We start from the raw sequence: 22,440 nt of genomic DNA, 5'->3' as shown, positions 1-22,440 counted from the left end.
ATAAAGGGCTTTATTTTTGTCCAGTTTTATTGAGGCATAAGTGACAAATAAAATTATACATACTAAGTCTATGACATGATTGGATACACATATACACTGTCACACGTACCATCATAAACTTAGTGATATCAGCCTCAGAAATAAAGGAATTAGCATTAAGTTAAAAAGTGTTCTTCCCGAAATGTTATCATTCGCTGGTAAATGGATGGAATTGGAGACCATCATTCTGAGTGAGGTTAGCCTGGCTCAAAAAACCAAAAATCGTATGTTCTTCCTCGTATGTGGACATTAGATCAAGGGCAAACACAACAAGGGTATTGGACTATGAGCACATGATAAAAGCGAGAGCACACAAGGAAGGGGTGAGGATAGGTAAGACACCTAAAAAACTAGCTAGCATTTGTTGCCCTTAACACAGAGAAACTAAAGCAGATACCTTAAAGCAACTGAGGCCAATAGGAAAAGGGAACCAGGAACTAGAGAAAAGGTTAGATCAAAAAGAATTAACGTAGAAGGTAACACCCATGCACAGGAAATCAATGTGAGTCAATGCCCTGTATAGCTATCCTTATCTCAACCAGCAAAACCCCTTGTTCCTTCCTATTATTGCTTATACTCTTTCTACAACAAAATTAGAAATAAGGGCAAAATAGTTTCTGCTGGGTATTGGGGGGGAGCGGGAAGGGGTGGAGTGGGTGGTAAGGGAGGGGGTGGGGGCAGTGGGGAGAAATGAACCAATCCTTGTATGCACATATGAATAATAAAAGAAAAATGAAAAAAAAAGTGTTCTTCCTGTGAACTCCATTGCAATGACAATTTTACTTCAGTAGTAGCCTAGTATGTCGGATTTTTACCAATTGGAAATATTTAGAATTCAACTTTCAACATAGTCCCTCAGTAAAAATGATTCTAGCAACCAGACAGATATTTCAGTTAATGAGATCAATGAGTCTTTTATTGTCAGAGCAGCAATAATCTCTCCTCCTCAGCCAGGCTTTTAGAAAGATGACTTCTACCTCTCTGTGCAAGTGGAGGATAGAAATACCTTATTGTTTCTAGGGTAGTCTGGGATCAAAGAGGACCAGTCTCCTCTCCTCCCAGAACCACTTTACTGGCCTTACTTTCTTTCCCCACTTCAGGAACCAAAGGCACACCCTTGAGACTACTTAGCCAGAAGAACCTGGCTCATACTCCATGTAGTTCTGGCAGGAAGTGGGGTGACAGTAGCATACATAGAAGAGAGCCACTCCCCCAGTGGCCTGCCTCCGAAGAATGGCAGTGACTTGTGACTGCTCTGAGAGGACAATCCTAGGAGCCGTGTCCTTCCCGTAGGAAAACTACACATTTGTTATGTTGGGAAAGCCCTAGGTGAACTCAGTGCCTATATAGGCTGATGAAATCCAAACTGAGAGATTTGTTCCAGAACCTTCCGTGAAGTAGGGATAATAAAATGTACAGTGGTGTATTAGCTCAGTGATTTTTCTACAGCTGATTTTGGATACAGCTCTGAAACTATATAGTCATTAATTCTAATTAATTCTTAAAGGATTTTTACTACAGACTGATTTTTCCAAGTAGTGAACAAAATGTCCTCAACCATAGTGATACAAAGAATGATGCAAGCATGCTCCAAAGCTGAAGGCACTTTTTCCACACCAAAACCCTCAGAGACTATGTCGAAATGGGAGTTACATCTCTACCACAACTTAGAAATAGTCCTTATTTAAGATAAAGAGCCTTCTACTTTCATGTGGAGATAGGGATGTTATAGAAAGTTCTATTTATGCTGAGGAGAGAGTTTTTTTAATCTTTGAGTTGGTATCTGGTAATAGTATTAGCAAATTTTGTGAGTGCCAAATCTTTGAGGAAATAAATAGGGAAAATAAAATACTATTTATTTTTGTTATTATCAAGCGCTTACTTTGTTAATAGTAAATAAATTATTAACAGGACAGGATGAAACACCCAGTGTTCTAATATTAGTACTGTTGGGGTGTATGCGGTTCCACTTACAAATAGACTACGATCCAAAGGCATTTTTAGTTTATTGGTTTAACTCAAACCTCAGAATGCATTCTTAGTTCTGCTCATTACATTCTTAAGGCAGCTCATTAAAAGGTCATTTAGCCTATTTTGTACCTAAAAATGACATTTCTTTGTACATTTCTATGGCAAAACATTTTCAGAATTTTTAATGTAATGCTGAAGCCTTTCTATCTCTTCTATCTGTTGGATCTGTGAAAAGGGAGTCCCCCCCCCCCCCCCGCCTGCCGATTCCAAGTTAATGTTGTGCTTACTGCCTTAGCCTAGAGAAGAGAGAGGGAAGGCACAGATCAAGGCTCTGAAGGAAAAATAATATAATGGGCACAAGTGTATTTGAGATCTAGAGAGTAAGTTTCTTTGGCTAAGGATTTATTGAGCAACTTCTGTTTCACTGCAGAAAGTACAGAGATAGGCAAAATAGACAATGTCTGCCCTCGTGGCCTTGTCATCTAGCTAGAAAACCAAAGAAACACTAATTGTGAAGAAACATGGCACTAGATTATACTTAAGCAGAGACCTGAAAGGTGTAACTGCTTACTTGTTCTCCACTGCTTACATACTGCTTAGTTGTAGGCACAAGAGCTTCTTTTATACTGTTCTGTCACCAAGATAGCCGCAGTTCCCTGCTCAGCTTAAAAATCCAAGAGAATTAGAGCAAGAGCAAACACAGCTTTAGAGACCTGTGGGATAATATTTTAGAAGTCTGATTATATATAATAAAAATCACATATAGTTAATAGTTTTTGCATTATAAATACACATTTATATGCAATTCACATCTCCAGTAGAATAGAGAGAATGGGGCATAAAATGTATAAACAGGCATAAAAAATAATAAATAATAAATGATAGACAGTTTCAAGAAATCTCAGAATTGTCTTGATATTTGTGGAAATATAAACAAAATTAGCTCTTCCTTGTATGCTTGTTTATTTGTCAAATAATTATTGAGCACTAACTAGCATGTCAGGGCTGTGCTAGGAGTTTTGGGGAAAACAAAGATAATTTACATGTTTATCCTGACAAAAATTATTTGTAATATGAATAGCAAAACCCTAAGAGAGACAGAGTGGCTGAAACTCAGGGCATGGACTGACTGCTATGAGCCAGCCTCAGAGCCACATGCCATCGTTTGTTACATCCCATTAATGACACAGGTCAGCTCTCTGAGGTGGGAGAGCCTGTACTGGGAATAACCACCTTTGGGAGCCCTCATGGAGGTGACTGTCACAGCTCCATTGCACCCATGCTCTTTGCCAGCTTCATAGAAAAGTATGTCTTTTTATTGTCTTTGGGTTCTTCTTATTGTTGCTACAGGAACAAATGTCTTGAGTTTTTCTACACTGTACCCAGAAAGAGTATTCCAGCCCATATTAGAATTCTAGAGAATGGTAATTGGCACATTTGCATCCTCAGAACTTCATGGTAAAAGTGATCCCATTCAGGGATTATTTTTCCAGTTATCTGATTATATGAGAAAAAGAAAAACAGAGCCTGCTTTTTTCTTCTGTAAATGAGCAATTACAGCTAGATTTGGAAGCAGTTTGGTTAAGTGGCCTTCTAATGGTTTAATATAACCCACTCAAGGTAATAGAATTGTTTGTAAGAGAAATGCATTCTGAGTTACACCAGTAGACTAAAAATGCCCTTTAGATCACAGTTCATTTTTTGTGGGGGCTGCCTACACATCAGAAATGATCAGTACTAGGGATGTGAACCCCACATCCATGCATCAGGCCCAAAAAATGTTATTTGAGCTGCTACTCAAGAGACAATGTTTACAGTTTGACTCCAACAAAGTAAATTACTTGCTAGAACAAAAATATTAATATTGTCAAGTATTAGAGGAATGTCTCAGGATTCAGAGTCTCCATAGTATAATTTTTACATTGTCTAGGATATGACCCAAAATTACATGGGGAGTGTAACCTATTCTCAAGAGAAAAGATCAGAGACCAACCTGAAAGGACCTAAAGTGTTGGAACTAATAAACAAGGTTTTTAAAGTAATTACTAGAACTTTCCTCAATGAAGTAGAGGATAGACCAGAAAAAGAAAGGAAAGCCTAGAGAAATAGAAGCTATAAATAAGAAACAAAACAAAATTTTAGAACCGAAATATACAGTATCCAAAGTGAAACATTTACTTGATGGGCTTAATGGCAGAATAGATATAAATAAACAAAACTTGGAGGTAGAAATGATCCAATCTGAAGAACACAGAGAAAAATTAAAAAAGAGAAAAGAATGCAGTATCAGGGGCTGCCAGCCAATATATAAAAGACTATATATGTATAGTTGGTTGGCATCCCACAAGGGAAATAGGGAGAGAATGAGGCAATAATAAATAACAAAGGTGTTTGAAGGGGGGGACTGGAGGTGTGGCTCAAGCGGTAGGGTGTCTGGCTAGCAGACTCAAGGTCCTCAAAAAAAAAATTTTTTTTTAAAGAAATAATGGCTCAGAAGCCCCTAATGATGATGAAAGACATAAAATTATATTTTTAAGAAACTCAAGGAATCCTAAGCAGTGTAAATAAAAAACCATGCCTAGGCAAGGCTGCTGAAAACCAAAGATAAAAAGGAAATTTTGAAAGCAGCTAATAAAAAATGACACATTACTTACAACAGAGTAATTCAAAAAACTACTCACTTCTCAAAGAAACCGCAGAGGCCAAAAAACAATGGAACATTTCTGAAGGGCTAGAGGGAAAAAAAAAAGTACAGTTAAATGCAAAGTTATATATCCAGAAAACTATTCCTTTAAGAATGAAGGCAAAACAAGTATTTTCTCAGCACAAAACCACCTGAAGCAGCTCGGCCCAGTGAAAACTCTTTACCCAGGACAAGGTTTAATCTTTCTAGGTAGAATAGTCTCTTCCCTGCCCCATATTTCCATGTTCACCCCCTCCCTTTTCCTTTTACCTTTTGCTTGAAGCTCATAAAACATTTTTGGTAACTGGGTGCCGGTGGCTCACACCTGTAATCCTAGCTACTCAGGAGCCAGAGATCTGGAGGATCATGGTTGGAAGCCAGCCTAGGCAAATAGTTTGCGAGACCCTGTCTCACAAAAAGGGCTGGTAGAGTGGCTCAAGGTGAAGGCCCTGAGTTCAAACCCCAGTACAAAAAAAAAAAAAAAAAGTTTTTGGTGCAAAGGAGGAGAATAAATCTATAGCAGTCCCCACAATTATAAGTGTATAAATGACACATGTACTTTCTGAAGGATAAAGGATGGTTATTTGGATGCTTTTGGTAAGAGAAGTTAAAGTAAATCTTCACTCCTAACACATTGTTAGATGGAATGGTGAGTGTGAAAATGCACGTGAGTTAATTTGCTAAATCATACGTGCTTTGGAGCATACATGTGGCAAAATCTCAGCGGCAGAATGACATCAGTATTCATTTAGCCTGTTTAGGGCTAAATGTTGAACAGCAGCTCTGAAAATACTGAGTAAAAAGGAAATTGCTAATAATTATTACAAACTGTATTAGTAAACCAAAGGTAGTTGCACTTGCAATTTTAAGAAATCACTTGAGGTTTCAAAATCCAAATCTTTTTTTGTAACCACCATTAATCTAAAATAATAAAAGTTACTATAAATCAAAGCTATCAAAACATTAATAATCTCTAGCCAATAATAATTTCATTTTATTGTAAACAAAGTGTATCATGGTTTTCCACTCCTTCTTAATGACAGTTCACTCCATTATTACTTCTTATAGATGTGTGGCACTTACTCTTCAAGACAGGTACCTTTTCAGCCTTCCTTCCCACTTGCAGTTTTCTTCCATGTACTGGACACTGGCCAGTTGTAGCTGTAGTTTAACACCATGTGTCCTGGTCATGAACAGCTGAATCCCTGTTCATGTTACTTTCTTTCCTTGGAATACCATCACTCTTATCTTGTTTGTAACAATAGATAATAGAAAAAGAAAGCCCAGCTGTACACATCGATTAACATTTGCTGTGTTCCAGCTAATGTATTCATTGGTTTATTTGCATTGTTGCACAAAATCCTGCTGGCAACCCTTGTGTTATTATCCTCATTTTAGAAATGAGAAAACTTGAAGTTCTGAAGATGTAGTAAATTATCTCAGGTGAGAAAGCCAGGTGGTGGCTTTATTGTCTGCTGCTTTGTCCATACTCTTAACCTGTGTACTAGATATACAGCCTCCCTCTTCTCCTTTGTTTAGAATCACTGCTGTGTGTAGACTTCCACCCTTCTGCAAACTCCTCCAGCATAGAGGCTAGATGAACACTTAAGTCTCTGAAGCAGCTCAGGGGAGGTTACCATGGAATAGCTGACATGGTCCTAACGCCTATGAATCCTTGTATGCAGCCTGCTTCCTGCCTCACTGCAGCTCACTCTCCAGTGTGTCATCCTGTTGGGTAACCACACACAGATCTTTTTAGTGCTCAGCTCTCTTTGCATATCTCCTGGCCCCAAAATTTGCAGACCTCAAAAACTTCCACCCAAAAATTTGCAGCAATCAAGTAACTTCTTTTTCACACTCTGAAATTCTAGAGGGAATAGCTGCTTTCTACTCTTGCTTTTTCTATACCTTTTTTAGTAGTTAACATTAAAAGAGCAAAAGCTAAACTGTAGCAGAGAGGAGACATTTGCCATATACAAAACCAACAAAAGTCATATCCAAAACATATAGACAAGGCAACTTTGAAAGATACAGCATCACAAAGATATCTATGAAAAGCCAATAGCTAATTTACATTTAATGCTGAAAGACCTGTCTTACCCACATTAACATATAAATCCCTGTTAATTCTAATCTGAATCCCCAAAAGGCTTGGGGGATATCTAGATAAAGCAATTGTGAAGTTCAAGTAGAATAATAAACAACTGAAAACAGCAAGAAAAAAAATTGAACAAGAATCTTTAGGGCAGACTTGTCATATGACAGTATCTTCTGTAAAGCTGTTGTAATCAGAACCATGTAGGATTGACATAGGGTTAAACAATACCTCGCTGGGACAGACTGGAAACTCCAAAGACTAACTCGGCATGGTTGAGGCATTTCAATTCAGAGAAAAATGGTAGTTTTATTTAATGTTTTCAATATTGCTTATCCTATTTTACATTGTACACCAAAAAAGACAGATAAAGTACTGCATGTAAAAGTAATACAGGAAGTATACTAGGAGAAGCTTGAGAGTAATATTAATATATGCACAATCTTCAAATTATAGCAATCATCTAAGGAAAATCAGAAAGGTTAAATGCTGTGAAGAAATCAAGTGGACATCAGAAACAAAATGATGCTGGATGGTAAAAGGCACCATTTGCAAATCTCTAAGGCAAAAATGTTTTTGGAAATGTTTCAGTACATATGACAAAGATTGTCTTTGTCGATATAGAAGTTCCTAAAAACTGATTTTTTTAATTCAGTAGAAAATTAGGCAAAGGATATGAAGGAAATTAGGCAAAGAATTCACAGAAGAAGAAATGGAAGTGACTAGGAGATAAAACTCAGAAGCCACACTGACAGTTTACATTAACTAGATTGGCAAAAGACTAAAATGATTGATAACATGCCAGGGGGAAATGGATCCTGTTTTCTTTTTTGGAGACAGGATCTCACTATGTAGCTCAGGCTCATCTTGAACTCACCATATAGCCTGGGATGGTCTCAAACTCACAATTCTCTTTTGTGCTGGGATTATAGGTGTGTATCACCACACCTGGCTGGGAAATGGATACTAGAAAGATCTCAGACATTTAAATCTTTTAGCTTTCATGGCCACCAGTCCCTATTTGGGGAATTTTATCTTACAATAATGAAAAACATCTATACATAAGAATATATGAAACATTTATTATGATGTTGTCTATGTAGTAGGAAGGAAAATTTTGACAAAAAGATGGAATGGCTGGAGGTGTGGCCAGTGGTAGGGTGCTTGCCTAACGAGTGCAAAGCCCCAAGTTCAAGTTATAGTACTGTCAAAAAAAAGGGGGGAGAAGATGAACATAGCGAATAGGTTAACAAATTATGTTTTCTCCATATTATGAAATATGTGACTATTAAAAATATTTCCCTAAATCTATCCAGATTGGCCTGAAGTATTACATGAAGAAAAACACATTACAGTATTGTATGACCCCATTTGATTAAAAAAATATATATATATTTCTCCATTTTTTCCCCTGGGCATAGAGAAAGCTAATTGTGATTACTTTAGGGAAGAGACAGGATTTAAGGAAGAGCATTTAGGGGAAATTGATCACTTTTTCTTCACTTGTAGATTGTTTAATTCATAACAGTGATCATGTGTTATTTTTATAATTTAAATTTACAATGTTAGATTGTTTTGAAATAACTTTTTAAAAAACACAATCCTGGCTAAAAATAAAAACCAGTGTTCTTATGTTCAAATCAACAAAAACAGCTCTATGTGAAAAAGACATCGTTACATGGAATTAGTCCCATCTCATGTTTTTGCTTCTGAAATTTAATGGTACTTATTCTCAAAACAGATCAAACACCCCAAATTATCAGTAGTTGGAAAGTATGAACTATTTGTTTTTCAGAACTTATAAAGAAATCCACTATTCTTACCAAATGGCTGTTCCACACCTTTCTTTCTTTCTTTTTTTTTGATGAGGGCCTCAGGCTTGCTAGGCAGGTGCTCTACCCTCTGAGCCACACCTCCAGCCTCTCCACACTTCTACTTATCTTATACTCTCACTTTCAAGAGCTAACAGCTTCCCCATTTCTGTTCCCTCGTATTTGTGGTTTTCTTTACCTTTCTGCTTCTAGTCTTTTCCCTGCCCACCATATTGTGTCAGACAGTTTTGTAAGAACCATCAAATAGTCTTGTCCATGAAATAAAACTGTCTAACTTCAGTTAACATCCCCAGCGTCCTCAACCACAGACATAGCTACATTCTTTCAGACATTGGGACTGCTGCTTGGCACATTGGTACACACATCCTTCACTTACTCCTCCTGGAATCACAGAGGGCTAAGTCAGACTATACTCCTCTGTAAAGTCTCCTATAGTCTCCTGGACAGTCCTCACCCTGTCTTCTCTACCCTCATGTTAGAATACTTGCATTTCCTGAGGGAAATGGTCTTGGTTTTTTAATCTCATTGTATACTGGATAACCATGTTCTGATGGAGGGAGGAAAGGAAGAAATGAAGGAACTTTTCCTGAGCAAATGAAGCTAGGGCTTCTGCCTTCTGTCCCGTGCCTGTTTGTGGTCAGGGTTAGAGACATTATGTTGTATTCACAGTACCCATTTACTGAATACTGAAGCTTTTAGGTAACCCAGTGGCCTCAAAGGGGAGGTAGAATGAGACCAGAATCCTGAGTTTTAGTGATCCTACAGCTGAAGAAATAAGGACATCTCTGCCTTCTGGTTATGGGTGACTGCAGAGCATGGGACATGACTTGGCCCATTCTGTACGTCGGGAATGTTTTCCTTAATTTTATAGAAGGATCCACAAGTTACTGTCTGCCTTTTAAAAGGGTTACAGGTTTAACTTTACACAAAAGCCATTACTGTTTTTCTTTGAAATTTGGAAGCTTCCATCAGTATACACTTGGAAAGAGTAGTAAAATAAGGAGAAATGAACCTTACAAAAGCACATTATGTGGCTGCTGTGAAGGAAAGTTCCTTCAGAGTTGTCTTGCTGGAAGTGACTGGGCTTCAAGAATGATTTAGCTGCAGTCCAGCTGCTGGGTTTTGCTTTCAGAGCCAGGATTCAGTGAGGAGCACAGGACAGTGTTCACTTTGAAAGGCATCTAGCAATTCAGCAGAGTCCTAAATGTTCAAGTGTGCATAGCAGTTGCCGCGTGTGCAGGGCACCATGTCCTTCCATTGTTGCTGATACCACTGTGGATGTGTCTTTCTGCAGCTGTGGTGCCCCCATCCAAGTGTCTGAGGCGAAGCTGCTCTCCTTTTCATCGGGGCAGCTGACCGTCTTCCTCCCGGCTGAGGTGAAGGCCATAGGGACAGAGAACGATCATGTCCTGCCTCTCCAGGAGTTGGCCATGAGGTGTCTCTATCATACCTGCCACAGGTTTCTAAAAGGTACACGGCATCTCTTCTTTTTTGTCTCTTCTTCAGTGAACAATCAATTGTGTTTTATGCCGCCTGCTTTGGCTTTCTTTTTTTCTTTTTGACAGTACTGGGGTTTGAACTCAGGCCTTCATGCTTGCTAGGCAGGTGCTCTGCCACTTGAGCCACATCCCCAGCCCTTTGGCTTTCATCTTTTAAAAAATTTTATCATGGTAAGATACACATAACATAAAATGTATGGCTTTAACGATCTAAGTGTACATTTCAGCGACATTAAGTATGTTACACTATTGTGCAATGGACCCTTTGGGTTTTTCCTTCTTTCTGAGGTGGAGTCTTGCTGTGTTGCCCAGGCTGGCTCTAAACGCGTAGGCTCAAGTGGTCCTCTTGTTCAGCCTCCCAAGTAGCTAGGCCTGCAGCATGTGCCACTGGGCCTAGCTTGGAATTTTCTTAAAAGAAAAGTTAGTGTTTTCTCAGCACTGATCCCTTCTGTGCCCCTACAGATACCGAGGTGCACTTACTACAATAGAATCTTCAGTTGCAAAGGACAGTGGTTCAAAATTTAAACGATATTCAAGTGAAGAAAACCCATTTATGAGAATGTGTGTTTGGATGAAGTGAAAGGCTGACAGTAGGGAAAAATTTGGAAAGAACTATTCTTAAAGCAAAGCTGAACGTCTCTCCAGCAGAGCGGGTTTTCTCCTGGCTGTCTCCTCACATCTGAGAAATGTTAGAAGAAATACGAGGAGCCTTTGGCAGTTTTACCACAGCAGTCCAGCACTTGTTTTGGAAATGATTTGGCTGCACATAGAGGTTATAGGTATCATGGAGCGTATATCTGCAATGCTGTATGAAGGCACAGGCAGGGCTGGGGACAGCTCAGTGTGGAGCATGTGCTTAGCACATGTGAGGCCCTGGAGTCAGTTCCAGCACCAAAAAAAATAAGAAAGCATTAGGCAAAATTAATAAGAAAAATACACATCAAGTGTTTTTAAAGCTGCTAAATGTTTTGTCCTTATAGTGAAAAAAAGAGCCTTAAAAACAAAATCCAACCTTAATTTCCAGGAATGTCTATGACAAAGTCAGAAAGTTCTAGTTATCCACCTGTGCACAAACTACTTATTTCTAAGTGGTTATTGATGAGTCTTGGAAGGTATCAAAGGTTAAGAATAATTCATACTTCCTTTCCGTTGATGATAAGTTTTGGATTTGACTTCATTATGATATACATCTGTTGGATGGGCGTCAGGGATGTTTTGCTGCTTTAAACATCTCTTTTGTAAGTAGCTCAGGTGATGCTGAGAAAGAAAGCCCCTGGTTTAATTAGTGACAACTCATGGGAACGAGACAAGGAAAAGCTTGGTTTTACTGTTTTTCATTCTCTTTGGCCTCTGCATTTCACTTCTTTCCATAGACATAACTTAGCTTTGATTGATGCTTGCCCAATTATGTGCCCAGGAGGTTTAGTGGGAACTTAATGGAAGTCAGCAGTAGTCTTCAGCCCCAGTCCTCTGTTGATTCTCTGACTCTTATAAAAGCTTGCAAAACTCTCTCTGGGTAGATTGGTGCTTTTTTGATCCTCGTTCTTAAAGACTATTTGATCTTTTTCTTTGTTTGCCTCTACCTCAGGACAGCTTCTAGTTGCTTTAAAAGAGTGGTTTTTTCATTTTCTTTTCGTATCAAAAATATAAAAAAATCTTTCATTTTCTAATAATGTTAGATTTTTATTGAATACCTACATGATAACAAAATTTTCAACACAAAGTACTTTTAACTATTTGAACTTGTTTGGTACCAAAGAGAAGTATTTGAAGAAGTCTGGTTTAAGAAAGTCTGATTTTTCAGTCATGTGCATGATTTTCTCTTTTGTTCCAGATTTGAACTTTTTGTCTCCGATCTCATTACCCAGAAGTCTCCTGGAGCTGCTGCACTGCCCCCTGGGGCACTGTCACCGGTGTAGTGAGCCCATGTTTACCATCGTCTACCCCAAGCTCTTTCCCTTGAGAGAGACGCCAATGGCAGGGCTGCACCAGGGGTAATCACGCCTAAGTGGGCACCAGGGTTTACACTGAAGCGAGGGGTGCATCATGGGGAGAGCATTGTTAAGTCTGTGGCTTCCAAAGGGTGAATATGCTTCCTGAGATGCAGCTAAATGAAACAAATATGCATTTTCAGCATTACAAGAAAACTGGACTTCCCTCTTACTTAATTTTTCAGTCATATACAGAACCAGCCTCATGTATTATTTAGAGTAGCTCTTTGTGGAATCTTTTCCTGCTATTCCCCTGTTCACAATAGTCTTTAGGCAATGAGGATGCAAGAAAAATAGTCATGGCATAATGGCACAAGCCCAGCCCTTCTGCTTAATTGGCGTTGCAAACAAAGTGTATGACCAAATTCTGTGTGCATGCACGTGCGTGAGTTTCTGTTCTCTTGCCACTCATTTCCTGGCATGATGCCTTGAGTTTGCTCAGAATGCTTAGTAAAATCTCAGTGCAGATTCTCTGGTTTAGAAAAAGACTACCAGACAAAGCTAGGACAGCAAGTTAAAATCAGCACACACACCATCATCACTTACGAATTTTCTAAGTGTATTATTTCTAAGTTGGAATTCTTTTTTTTTTTTTTTTTAATTTTTTTTTAAATTTTTTAAATTTTTACTGTGCATACAATGCTTGGGTCATTTCTCCCCCCTGCCCCTACCCACTTCCTTACCACCCACTCCGTCCCCTCCCTCTCCCCCCCACCCCCTCAATACCCAGCAGAAACTATTTTGCCCTTATCTCTAATTTTGTTGTAGAGAGAGTATAAGCAATAATAGGAAGGACTAAGGGTTTTTGCTAGTTGAGATAAGGATAGCTGTATAGGGAATTGACTCACATTGATTTCCTGTGTGTGGGTGTTACCTTCTAGGTTAATTCTTTTTGATCTCACCTTTTCTCTAGTTCCTGTTCCCCATCTCCTATCGGCCTCAGTTGCTTTTAAGGTATCTGCTTTAGTTTCTCTGCGTTGAGGACAACAAATGCTAGCTAATTTTTTAGGTGTCTTACCTATCCTCACACCTCCCTTGTGTGCTCTCGCTTTTATCATGTGCTCAAAGTCCAGTCCCATTGTTGTGTTTGCCCTTGATCTAATGTCCGCCTATGAGGGAGAACATACGATTTTTTGTCTTTTGGGCCAGGCTAACCTCACTCAGAATGATGTTCTCCAATTCCATCCATTTACCAGCGAATGATAACATTTCGTTCTTCTTCACGGCTGCATAAAATTCCATTGTGTATAGATACCACATTTTCTTAATCCATTCATCAGTGGTGGGGCATCTTGGCTGTCTCCATAACTTAGCTGTTGTGAATAGTGCCGCAATAAACATGGGTGTGCAGGTGCCTCTGGAGTAACCTGTGTCACAGTCTTTTGGGTATATCCCCAAGAGTGGTATTGCTGGATCAAATGGTAGATCGATGTCTAGCTTTTTAAGTAGCCTCCTAAGTTGGAATTCTTTAAGTTTAAAAAAAAAAAGTAATATAGTACCTCACTTACCTTTCAAAGGTGGTATTTGGGGTGGGCAAATTTTCCAGATAACTGAAGCTTGTTAACCCCAGTTAATGCTAAGAAGCATTCCCATTGCACTCATTTTTTGTGGTTTTTGTTTTGTTTTGAGATGGGGTCTCACTTTGTAGCCAGGCTGACCTTAAATTCTTGATCCTTCTGCCTCTGCCTCCTGATGCTGGGATTACACGCATATGCCACTATACTCAGTTTCATTGTGATCATTTTATAGAAACTTTTCCAAGATTTTCCTTCCTTCATTTCTTTTTCTTTTCTTTCTTTCTTTGTTTTATTGTTTTGTTTTTTAATCCCAGTGCTTGGGATGGACCCCAAGGTCTCCTGCATGCTAGGCAAGCACTCTACCACTGATACCCCTGTCTCCTTCTTTCATTTCTTAATCCATGCAGAGTAGTCAAGGCTCAGAGCATGGACTTTGCACCAACAAGTGTGGCCCTTCTGCTGTGAGAGGGTGGGGGGCTGCTGAGGTTCTCTTGAACCTGGAAATGGGGACAGAACAGCTTGCATGGCAGAGCCATTGTAACAATTAGCAAATAAAGTCAGACTCTTGACACATAATAGATATTAACAAATGGATTACCTTTTCCATGTCTGAACCTGTTCTTTCCAAAAACAGTTTATCTTTTTCCTGCTCTGGATAATCCTGTTTGGTATGCTTTCAGTTCCTGCTTCAACTTTTATATTTTCTAATGTTTCCTGTACTCTGAACCTTTTTAATTTGGTACTGAGAAAAACAAACTCCAAATTCAAACACAGACCGTTTGTCCTGCTGTACACTCACAACACAGGTCACTTCTGACTGCAAATGTTCAGTATTTTCCCACACACCTAGCAAGCAATTGGTTCTGCAGTAGGAGACTCCAGTTTAATTCTGACAGCGCTTTCCTTTTTTGTTGTGATTTGTGGTGCTGGGGTTTGATCTCAGGAACTCAAGCTTGCGAGGCAGGTGCTCTTCGACTTGAGGCACACCTCCAGCCAATTCTGATAGTCCTGACACTGTCTACCTAGAGATAGCATCAGATCCTACAGGGGAGGGCTTGGTCCCCAAGGTGTGGGCCCCCCCCCCCCAACTTTAGATGCTACTCACCTGCTCCAGGTTGTTTTACCTGTGCTTCTAAGAAGTTGATATAAATTAGGTTCCCATAACACCACCCTTGGGTTTGAGTAATTTGCTTGAGCAGCTCACAGAACCCAGGGAAGCACTTTGCCAGCTTATTATAGAGAATATTACAAAGCATGCAGAGGAAGAGATGCACAGGGCGAGGTCTAGGAGAGAGGTGCAGAGTTTCCATGCCCTCTATGGGTATACCACCCTCCAGGAACCTTCTGGTGTTTAGCTTTCCAGAAGTGTATCCTTTTGGGGTTTTATGGAAACTTTGTTACATAGTCATGATTGCTCAGAGACAGGCTGGGAAAGCCCAACAAAGCCTGTGAGCTTCCCAATTCTTTTTGGCCTCATGGTATGGCATTCCTCCTCTGGGGTGTAGGCAGGACCCCTCTAGAATGAGCAGGTCTCATGTCCTACCATCCATAAGGGTATGTCAGACAGTTTATGCCCAGTTCCAAGACAGAAAATCTGGGGAAGATTAAAAGTTTGTGTGATTTGCCTTGGGGAGTGAGTTATCAAGCAGGAGCCATGGAACAAAACCCAAAAAATATGTATCATAAGATCATAGTACTAATTTTAGGTGGTCACATAAACAAACTTGGTAGAATTGCATTTAAATTATAGTAAAAAGGTCTGAGTCGGGATCCAAATGTATTACTACAAGAGTGAAATTAATAAAGGAAATGGACACATCTGTGCCAGCCAGTAGAGCACAGTGATCTGCGTGTAGGCACATAGGTGCATAGGCCGTGGTCCTGACTCTTCTGCTGGGAGGCATTGAGTGAATTTCTGAACATTGTATTTTTAGCAAATGATCTTCATATTAGCAAGATGTCATTATAGGAAAGTCTTAAATACATTAAACTGAAGTTTTAAAATCCTAATGCATTTTTCTTTTTTTTTTTTTTGGTGGTGGTGCTAGGGTTTGAACTCAGGGCTTCATGCTTACAAGGCATGCACTCTATTGCTTGAGCCCTCTTTACTCTTTACTCTGATCATTTTGGAGATAGAGTTTCACTTTGGACCCAGGCTGGTCTTATTTTAAGCTTCCTGCCATTGCTGGAATAACAGGCACACACCACTATGCCCAGCTTTTTTCCATTGAAATGGGATCTCTCAGATGTTTTTGCCTGGGCTGGCCTGGAACCACTATTCTTCTGATCTCAGCCTCCCACATAGCTTAACACGAAAGATGCACATACCACGGCACCCAGCTATTGGTTGAGATATGGAGTCCCTTGAACTGTTAGCCTGGGTTGGCCTTGAACCCTGATCCTCCCAATCTCAGCCTCCCAAGAAGCTAGGATTAAAGGCATGAATCATCAGTGTCCAGCTAATGAATTGTTATTGTACAGTTTCATGTAGAAGACGTTCCCTTACTGCTAATAAGAAAGTGCAAACAAAACATTGTAGTCAGAATGCTCAGTTAGTATTCAAATTCCAAACATCTATTTTTAAAAATAGAGCCTTCAAATGAAGTAATTTTTGTTATCTTTATATAAAATTTGGGCAACTTCATTAGCATTTGCATTTTCCATTTATGACTACTTATTTGCCTGCCACAACCTAGAAAATTGGTGTAAATAAGCTTAGATTGTTTCAGTACATAAATATAATCATATTAATCTAGTAAAATGAGTCTTCAAGTACTAAGGGCTTGGGCAGTGCACTTTTGTTGAGCAAAACCAGAGTGTCTGTGTATACGGCAAAGATAAACCATGAAGACTGACGTGGCTTTCTGTGGTGAGTTAATGTTGGGTTCTGAAATTGAGAGTTTGTGGCTTTCATTTCATCCACTAGACTATGCTCCTTCCCATGTTGCCATGGAGACTGTATTAAAAGTATTGACTTCAGTCTTCTATCATAGTCTTTAAACCTCTTTCTTTGGTAACTGAAACCTAAATACTTGAATATCTCCAGTCACTTATTGCTGAAAATAAAAATCAATATTTTTAATATCATAAACTCTAAATGGTCTTGATAATATTAGTTTGAATTTTTCTGTATTGTTTGCATTGTTTGTCATACAATAATGCATTATATCAGCCAGTATCTAAATTCATGTGGACATCTGGCATTATTTTAAAAGAGAACATATTGAATATTCTTCTAAAATACCGAGTTCCATGGAACTGTTAGCTTTGCCCTAATATTCCAGAGTGAATTCAAAAGAAGTTACAGTATTTTGCATAAACAATAAATACTCAAACCTTCAAGGTAACAGAGAAGAATGGCTAGCAAATTCATGACTTTTATCCGACAGGCAGAGCAAATTTTCATTCTGAAAACTTTATTATTTGCTTGTTAAAATGGAGAACTTCAGCTTGAAGGATGTTTTATTCCATAAAGGAACAGCTTATTTGAATAAAGACCTTATCAAAGATGAAAAAAAAGTATTGCTTATTAGTATAGTAACATGTGTTTCCTAAGCATGTTTGACTCTTGCAAGTTCTGTATTATTTCCCCGAGTTTTTCACATGCATTTTGTTAATTTGCTATGGATATGGTGACAAAGTACCACACAATGGGGGCTGAAACAACAGAAAGTGATTGTCTCACAGTTTGGGAGGCCAACAGTCTGAGATCAAGGTCTCTACCAGGTTGGTTCCTTGTGGGGCTGAGGAGGAGTCATTCCAGGGCTCTCTCCTTTCCTCATGTGTGGCCGACTTCTCCCTGTGCCTCTTCACTTCACTTTCTCTCCATGCATATCTTTGTCCAAGTTCTCCGTTTTTATAAGAATGCCAGTCATATTGGATTAAGTCCCACCCTAATGACCTCATTTAACTACTACATGTACAAGGCCAATTTCCAAATAAGGTCCTTGTATTAGTCAGCTCAAGCTGCCATAGCAAAAGACAAGGCTAGGTGGCTTAAGCCACAGACATTATTTTCTTACAGTTGTGAAGGATGGAAGTCAGAAATGAGAGTGTCAGCATGTTTGGGTTCTGGTAAGTGGTCTCTTCCTAGCTTACAGACAGTCAGCTTCTTGCTGTGTCCTTACATGACAGAAAGAGGGCAAAAGAGTAGCCATCTGGTATCGCTTTTAAGGGCACTAATGCTATCAGAGTCCTGCCCTCATGACTTGTTTAAACTTCACTTTCTCAAAAGGCCCCATCTCCAAATGCCATCACAATGGTGGTAGGGGTTCTGCATATGAATATGGGAGAGGCACAGTTCAGTCCATAGTTGTCACATTCTGAGGCACTGGGGGGTTAGAACCACACTGTGAATTTTAGGGAGATGAAATTGAACCCATAACAGTTGGCCCTCTAACCTCATTTGAGACAAGGGGCAGGGATGCTTTTTGTCCTTTTATATAGTCTCTCAATACAATAATACTTCACTTCTGTTCACCAAAAATTTTACGAAGTTCTCCCCACCACCAACCAATCAGTTCTCCAGTTGGATACCACCTGAGGTGAGCACCTATAATTCAAGTCAGACAATATCTACCTGGACATAATGTCAGTGCTCACAGGTTACAGACTCAGTTCCCACTTCAGATACCTTTACTTCTGACTGATTGGCATCCCGTCCTTGGGTTCAGTTAATTTTCTAGAGTGTCTCACAGAATTCAGGGAAACAACTCTATTCATGTTTACCTGTTTATTACAAAAAATTCTTCAAAAAGATAGAAATAACCATCCAGGTGGAAGAGATGCATAGATGTGTGGGAAGAAGCATGAAGCTTCCATGCCTTCTCTGGACACACCACCCTCCAGGTACCTTCACATGTTCAACTCTCTGGAAGCTCTCCAAACCCTGCCATTGAGGCTTTAAGGAGGCCTCAATACATAGGCATGATTGATTAATCATTAGCCATTGATGATCAAGTCAGCTTTTGGCACCTCTGAACTCTTCAGAGGTTGTGGTAGGTCTGAAAGTTCCAATTCTAATCATTGGTAGGAGGAGTGGGGAGAAGGTCAGTCACTCATTATCCTTATCATCCAGAAGACTCTAAGGACTTTAGGATCTGTGTGTCAAGAAAGGGAATGAAGACTAAGTATGTATTTAACAATATCACATCCCTCAAAACTCATGTCACTCTCACATGCAAAATAAACTTACCCCATCTCAGCATCCCCAAAAAGCCCTAACCTATTCAGCATCATCTCTTAAGTGCAAAATCTCATCTTAAGTATCTTCCAGAATAGGTACAGGTAAAACTTGTGGCAAAATTCCTCTCCATTTGTGATCTTGTGAAACCAGACAACAGTTTATCCATTTCCATTGTATAATGGTGGGACAGGCAGAGGATAGAAGTCCCATTCTAAAAAGGAGAGCATTAGAAGGAAAAAAGATTACAGGCCCTAATAAGTGCAAACCCTAGAAGAGCAAATTCCATTCAGTGTTAAGGCTGAGAATAATCATCTTTTGCTCCATGCTCTATCCTCTTGGTCCACTAGGGCGGTGGCCCACCTCTGGAGTCCAAACAGATTGCCTTCCCTTTTGTTCAAGAATAAGATGTTTGCAGTTGGATAGCTCTACCAGCCCATTCCTTCCTGCAGAACCCCAAGAAATCTTTCTCCATCTCGTCCCATCTCTGTCCTGGTTCAGTCCAAGCTAACAGCCATTTCTGCTAAAACAGTCAGATCCAGTAACATACCCAATCTCTTTACAAACAGGTGTCCAGCCACACCCTTGTTATTCTCTCCAAAGTATACTTTTTCATACTTTACAACATGGAAGGACTGAAGATTTTCCAAATCTTCAAATTCTGGTTCCTTTTGCTGAATGATTCTTTGAGTGGATATCTCTCCTCTCAGTGAGAAGAAACCAAGACATACCTTTAACACTTGGCTTAGAAATCTCATTAGCTACCTGTCTACCTTATCACCTACAAGCTCTGCTTTCCATCCAATAGAACATAATTAAGTCACATTCTCTGCCACTTCATATCAATGATCGCCTCCCAGTTTCCAATAACATGTGCCTTGTTTCCACCTGAAACCTCGCCAGCAGCATCTTTAACATTCATGTTCCTAGCAGCATTCTGTTTGTGATCATATATGTATTTTCTCCAAGACAATAAAAGTGTTCTCTACAGCTCCCTTCCTTCCTCACAAACAGACTCTTTATTTCTGCCATCAGCCACTTCAGGCAATCTAGGCTTTTTCTATCTTGCACCTCAAAATTCTTCCAGCCTCTCTACCCATTATCCATCCTCAAAGTCATTTTCACATTTTTAGATGTTTGTTACAACAGCACACCACTTCCCAGTAGCAAGATCTTTGGGAGATTCTCTTTTTCTTCTCAGACTAAGGGAGAGAAAGATTAATTGATTTAAGAACTTGACTCTCATGATTGTGAGGACTGGCACGTTCAAAACTGTAGGGCAGACTGGCAGGGTAGAAACTCAGGTAAGAGTTCAGGTTGCAGTGATAAGTCCAAATTCTGCAGGGTGGCAGACTGGAAACTTAGGCAGGCTTTCTGTGTTGTAGACTTGGGGAGAATTCTTCTACACCTTTGCTGTTAAGGCCTTCTAATTTGATGGTGCCCACCCACACTATGGAGGGTAAATCTTTTTAAGCAAAGTCCAGTGATTTAAATGTTAACTACACTTTTAAAAATACAACATCCAGACTGGTATTTGACTTAACTGGGAACTATAGCCTAGCCAAGTTGACACATAAAATTAACTATCACAGGCATTCATAGGTCTTACTTAAATCACCAGGGTTTTTGGAGACAGGAACTACAAATGATCCAGTGTCCCAGTGGTTCTTCCCGTAATTGTGGGTTAAGTTTTAACCATCAGATACGACAGTGTGCATTTGAGTTTTGATGTTGTTTTGCTGAGATACAATGAAAAGAATTCATTGATCCTAGGAGCCAGGAGATCCAGCCTGGAGGTTGAACTGTACTATTTCTCTTGATACTGTATCTTTCTTCTCCTATAATGCTAGGTTGAGTCACATGCCTCAGCACTTCCCTATGGTCCAACCTAACCATAGTGCCCATTTTACAGGGGAAACTGGAGATATAGGGTGATTAGAAACGGGCCAACGTCTCATAGCAGAGCTGGGATTGGAACTCCAGTGGTTTGCTCCAAATCTGGGTACCAAGCATTGTGTTACACAATTAGCTACTAAGTAAAGCTCTATATAAAATAAAATTTCGAAATAGTACTCAGACACAAAATTAAGTATTTGCCTAATATTCTGAACAAGATATTTTTGAAATACATGTGTGTATCTGTGTACATAAATGCATATATATGATGTCAGTGTATGCACTAACAACTGTGGAAAGATATAGATCCAGCTTTTTTACTGTGTAGATCCAGCTTGGGAGAGAGGAATTGGGAGTTATGAAGTAGTTGGGTGGGGAGGTGTATTAGACTGTTTTGTATTGCTATTACAAAATACCTGAGACCCAGTACTTTAGAAAGAAAAGATGTTTATTAAGCTCAGAGTTCTGGAGATTCAAGAGCATGTCTCTGGCATCTGTTCAACTCTAGTGAGGTCCTCATGACAAATGACATGCCAGTGCCAGGAGTGCATATGAAAGAGATCATGGTAAGACAGGCAACAAAAGACTGGGGAGGGGCTTATTCTTTAATACCAGCTGCTCTTGTGGGAACTAACTCACTGCTACCAGATCTGATCCACTCCCAAGTGACATCAGTAATCCATCCATTCATGAGGGTATCCCCTCCTCGACCTAATCACTTTTCACTAGGCCCCACCTCTTAAAGGTTCCACCACCATAACACCAGCACACTGGGGATCAAGCTTCCCACACATGAACCTCTGAGGGTTACACCACATCTAAACCACAGTAGGGAAGACTTTAATTTCTAGCTCTGTCTATTCAAGTGTTTTTACAAGTCTACAAAAAAATAATTTGAAATATATATTTAGAGAGATAGTTAAAAGTCTTTTGACTAACATTTAATATAGGTTAAAAAAGAAAAGGAAAGATTGCTGTAGCAAACTACATTGGTTACCTAAAGATGTCTTAAAGTAGATTGCAAAGAAGTATACATAATGTAATCTGATTTTACTCCAGTTTGCATGAACATTTGTGTGTATATGTGCATATATATACATGCACATAACACATGCTTAAAAATCATGTGGAAAAAGTCTTGAAAGATTCACACACCAAACTAACAGTGGTTTCCTTTGGGAAGTGTTGAATTGTTGCAACAAACTGGTATTGATTTAGAAAGTTAAACTATTTTTAATTATTAAAACATTAGTAGGCTAGTGGTTTGTGGAAGAAATACTTTTGAGTTACTTCCAAATAGCTCAGAAGAACTTGTGCTCTCATTTACTAATTTATCCTGTCGGTCAGCAAGTGTGTTCTGAGCCTCCACTGCCAGCAGGGCCCTGGGGCTGCAGCAGGCTGCTTTCAAGCCCTGGTTGACATAGCCCAGTTCTTCCAGGAAGTTTTGGTCTTCCAGGTCATAGTGATTACAGGAGAGCACCAGATGCTAAGTTATTGTACTTTGGGATAGAGATCATTTGTAGGAGGGAATGCAGAACTGTTTGGCTCTTACACTTTCTTTTCATCTTTCAGAATGTAGTATACCCTTCTCCCACTCACTGGTAGTTTACTTTTTAATGATCACTCCTAGATAATTCTTACCTGCTTTAGTCACATTTTACCTTTCCTTTTTGGGCACATTACTTTCTTCTATGAAACCAAGTAATATAGGTAATATATTCTTTGCATACTTGTT

The 22,440-nt window shown here is 39.4% G+C and overlaps 1 protein-coding gene across 7 annotated transcripts in view; it reads left to right on the top strand.

Moving 5' to 3' along the window:
• Lrrc28 (leucine rich repeat containing 28) overlaps positions 1-22,440 on the top strand; it is a 136,316-nt gene that overhangs the window by 103,254 nt on the left and 10,622 nt on the right. For 6 of the 7 annotated variants that reach the window (XM_074061577.1, XM_074061575.1, XM_074061574.1 and 3 more), the window contains 2 exons: positions 9,915-10,090; positions 11,954-12,113. In XM_074061577.1, coding sequence (XP_073917678.1) covers positions 9,915-10,090; positions 11,954-12,113 — 336 coding nt within the window. Of the gene's footprint in view, positions 1-9,914; positions 10,091-11,953; positions 12,114-22,440 lie in introns of those variants that run through there. The other variant, XR_012443843.1, reaches the window with a different exon arrangement.

The sequence above is a fragment of the Castor canadensis genome, chromosome 19, assembly GCF_047511655.1.
Source record: "Castor canadensis chromosome 19, mCasCan1.hap1v2, whole genome shotgun sequence".
NCBI classification, from domain to species: Eukaryota; Metazoa; Chordata; class Mammalia; order Rodentia; family Castoridae; genus Castor; species Castor canadensis.
This window is presented reverse-complemented; position numbering and strand designations above follow the sequence as displayed.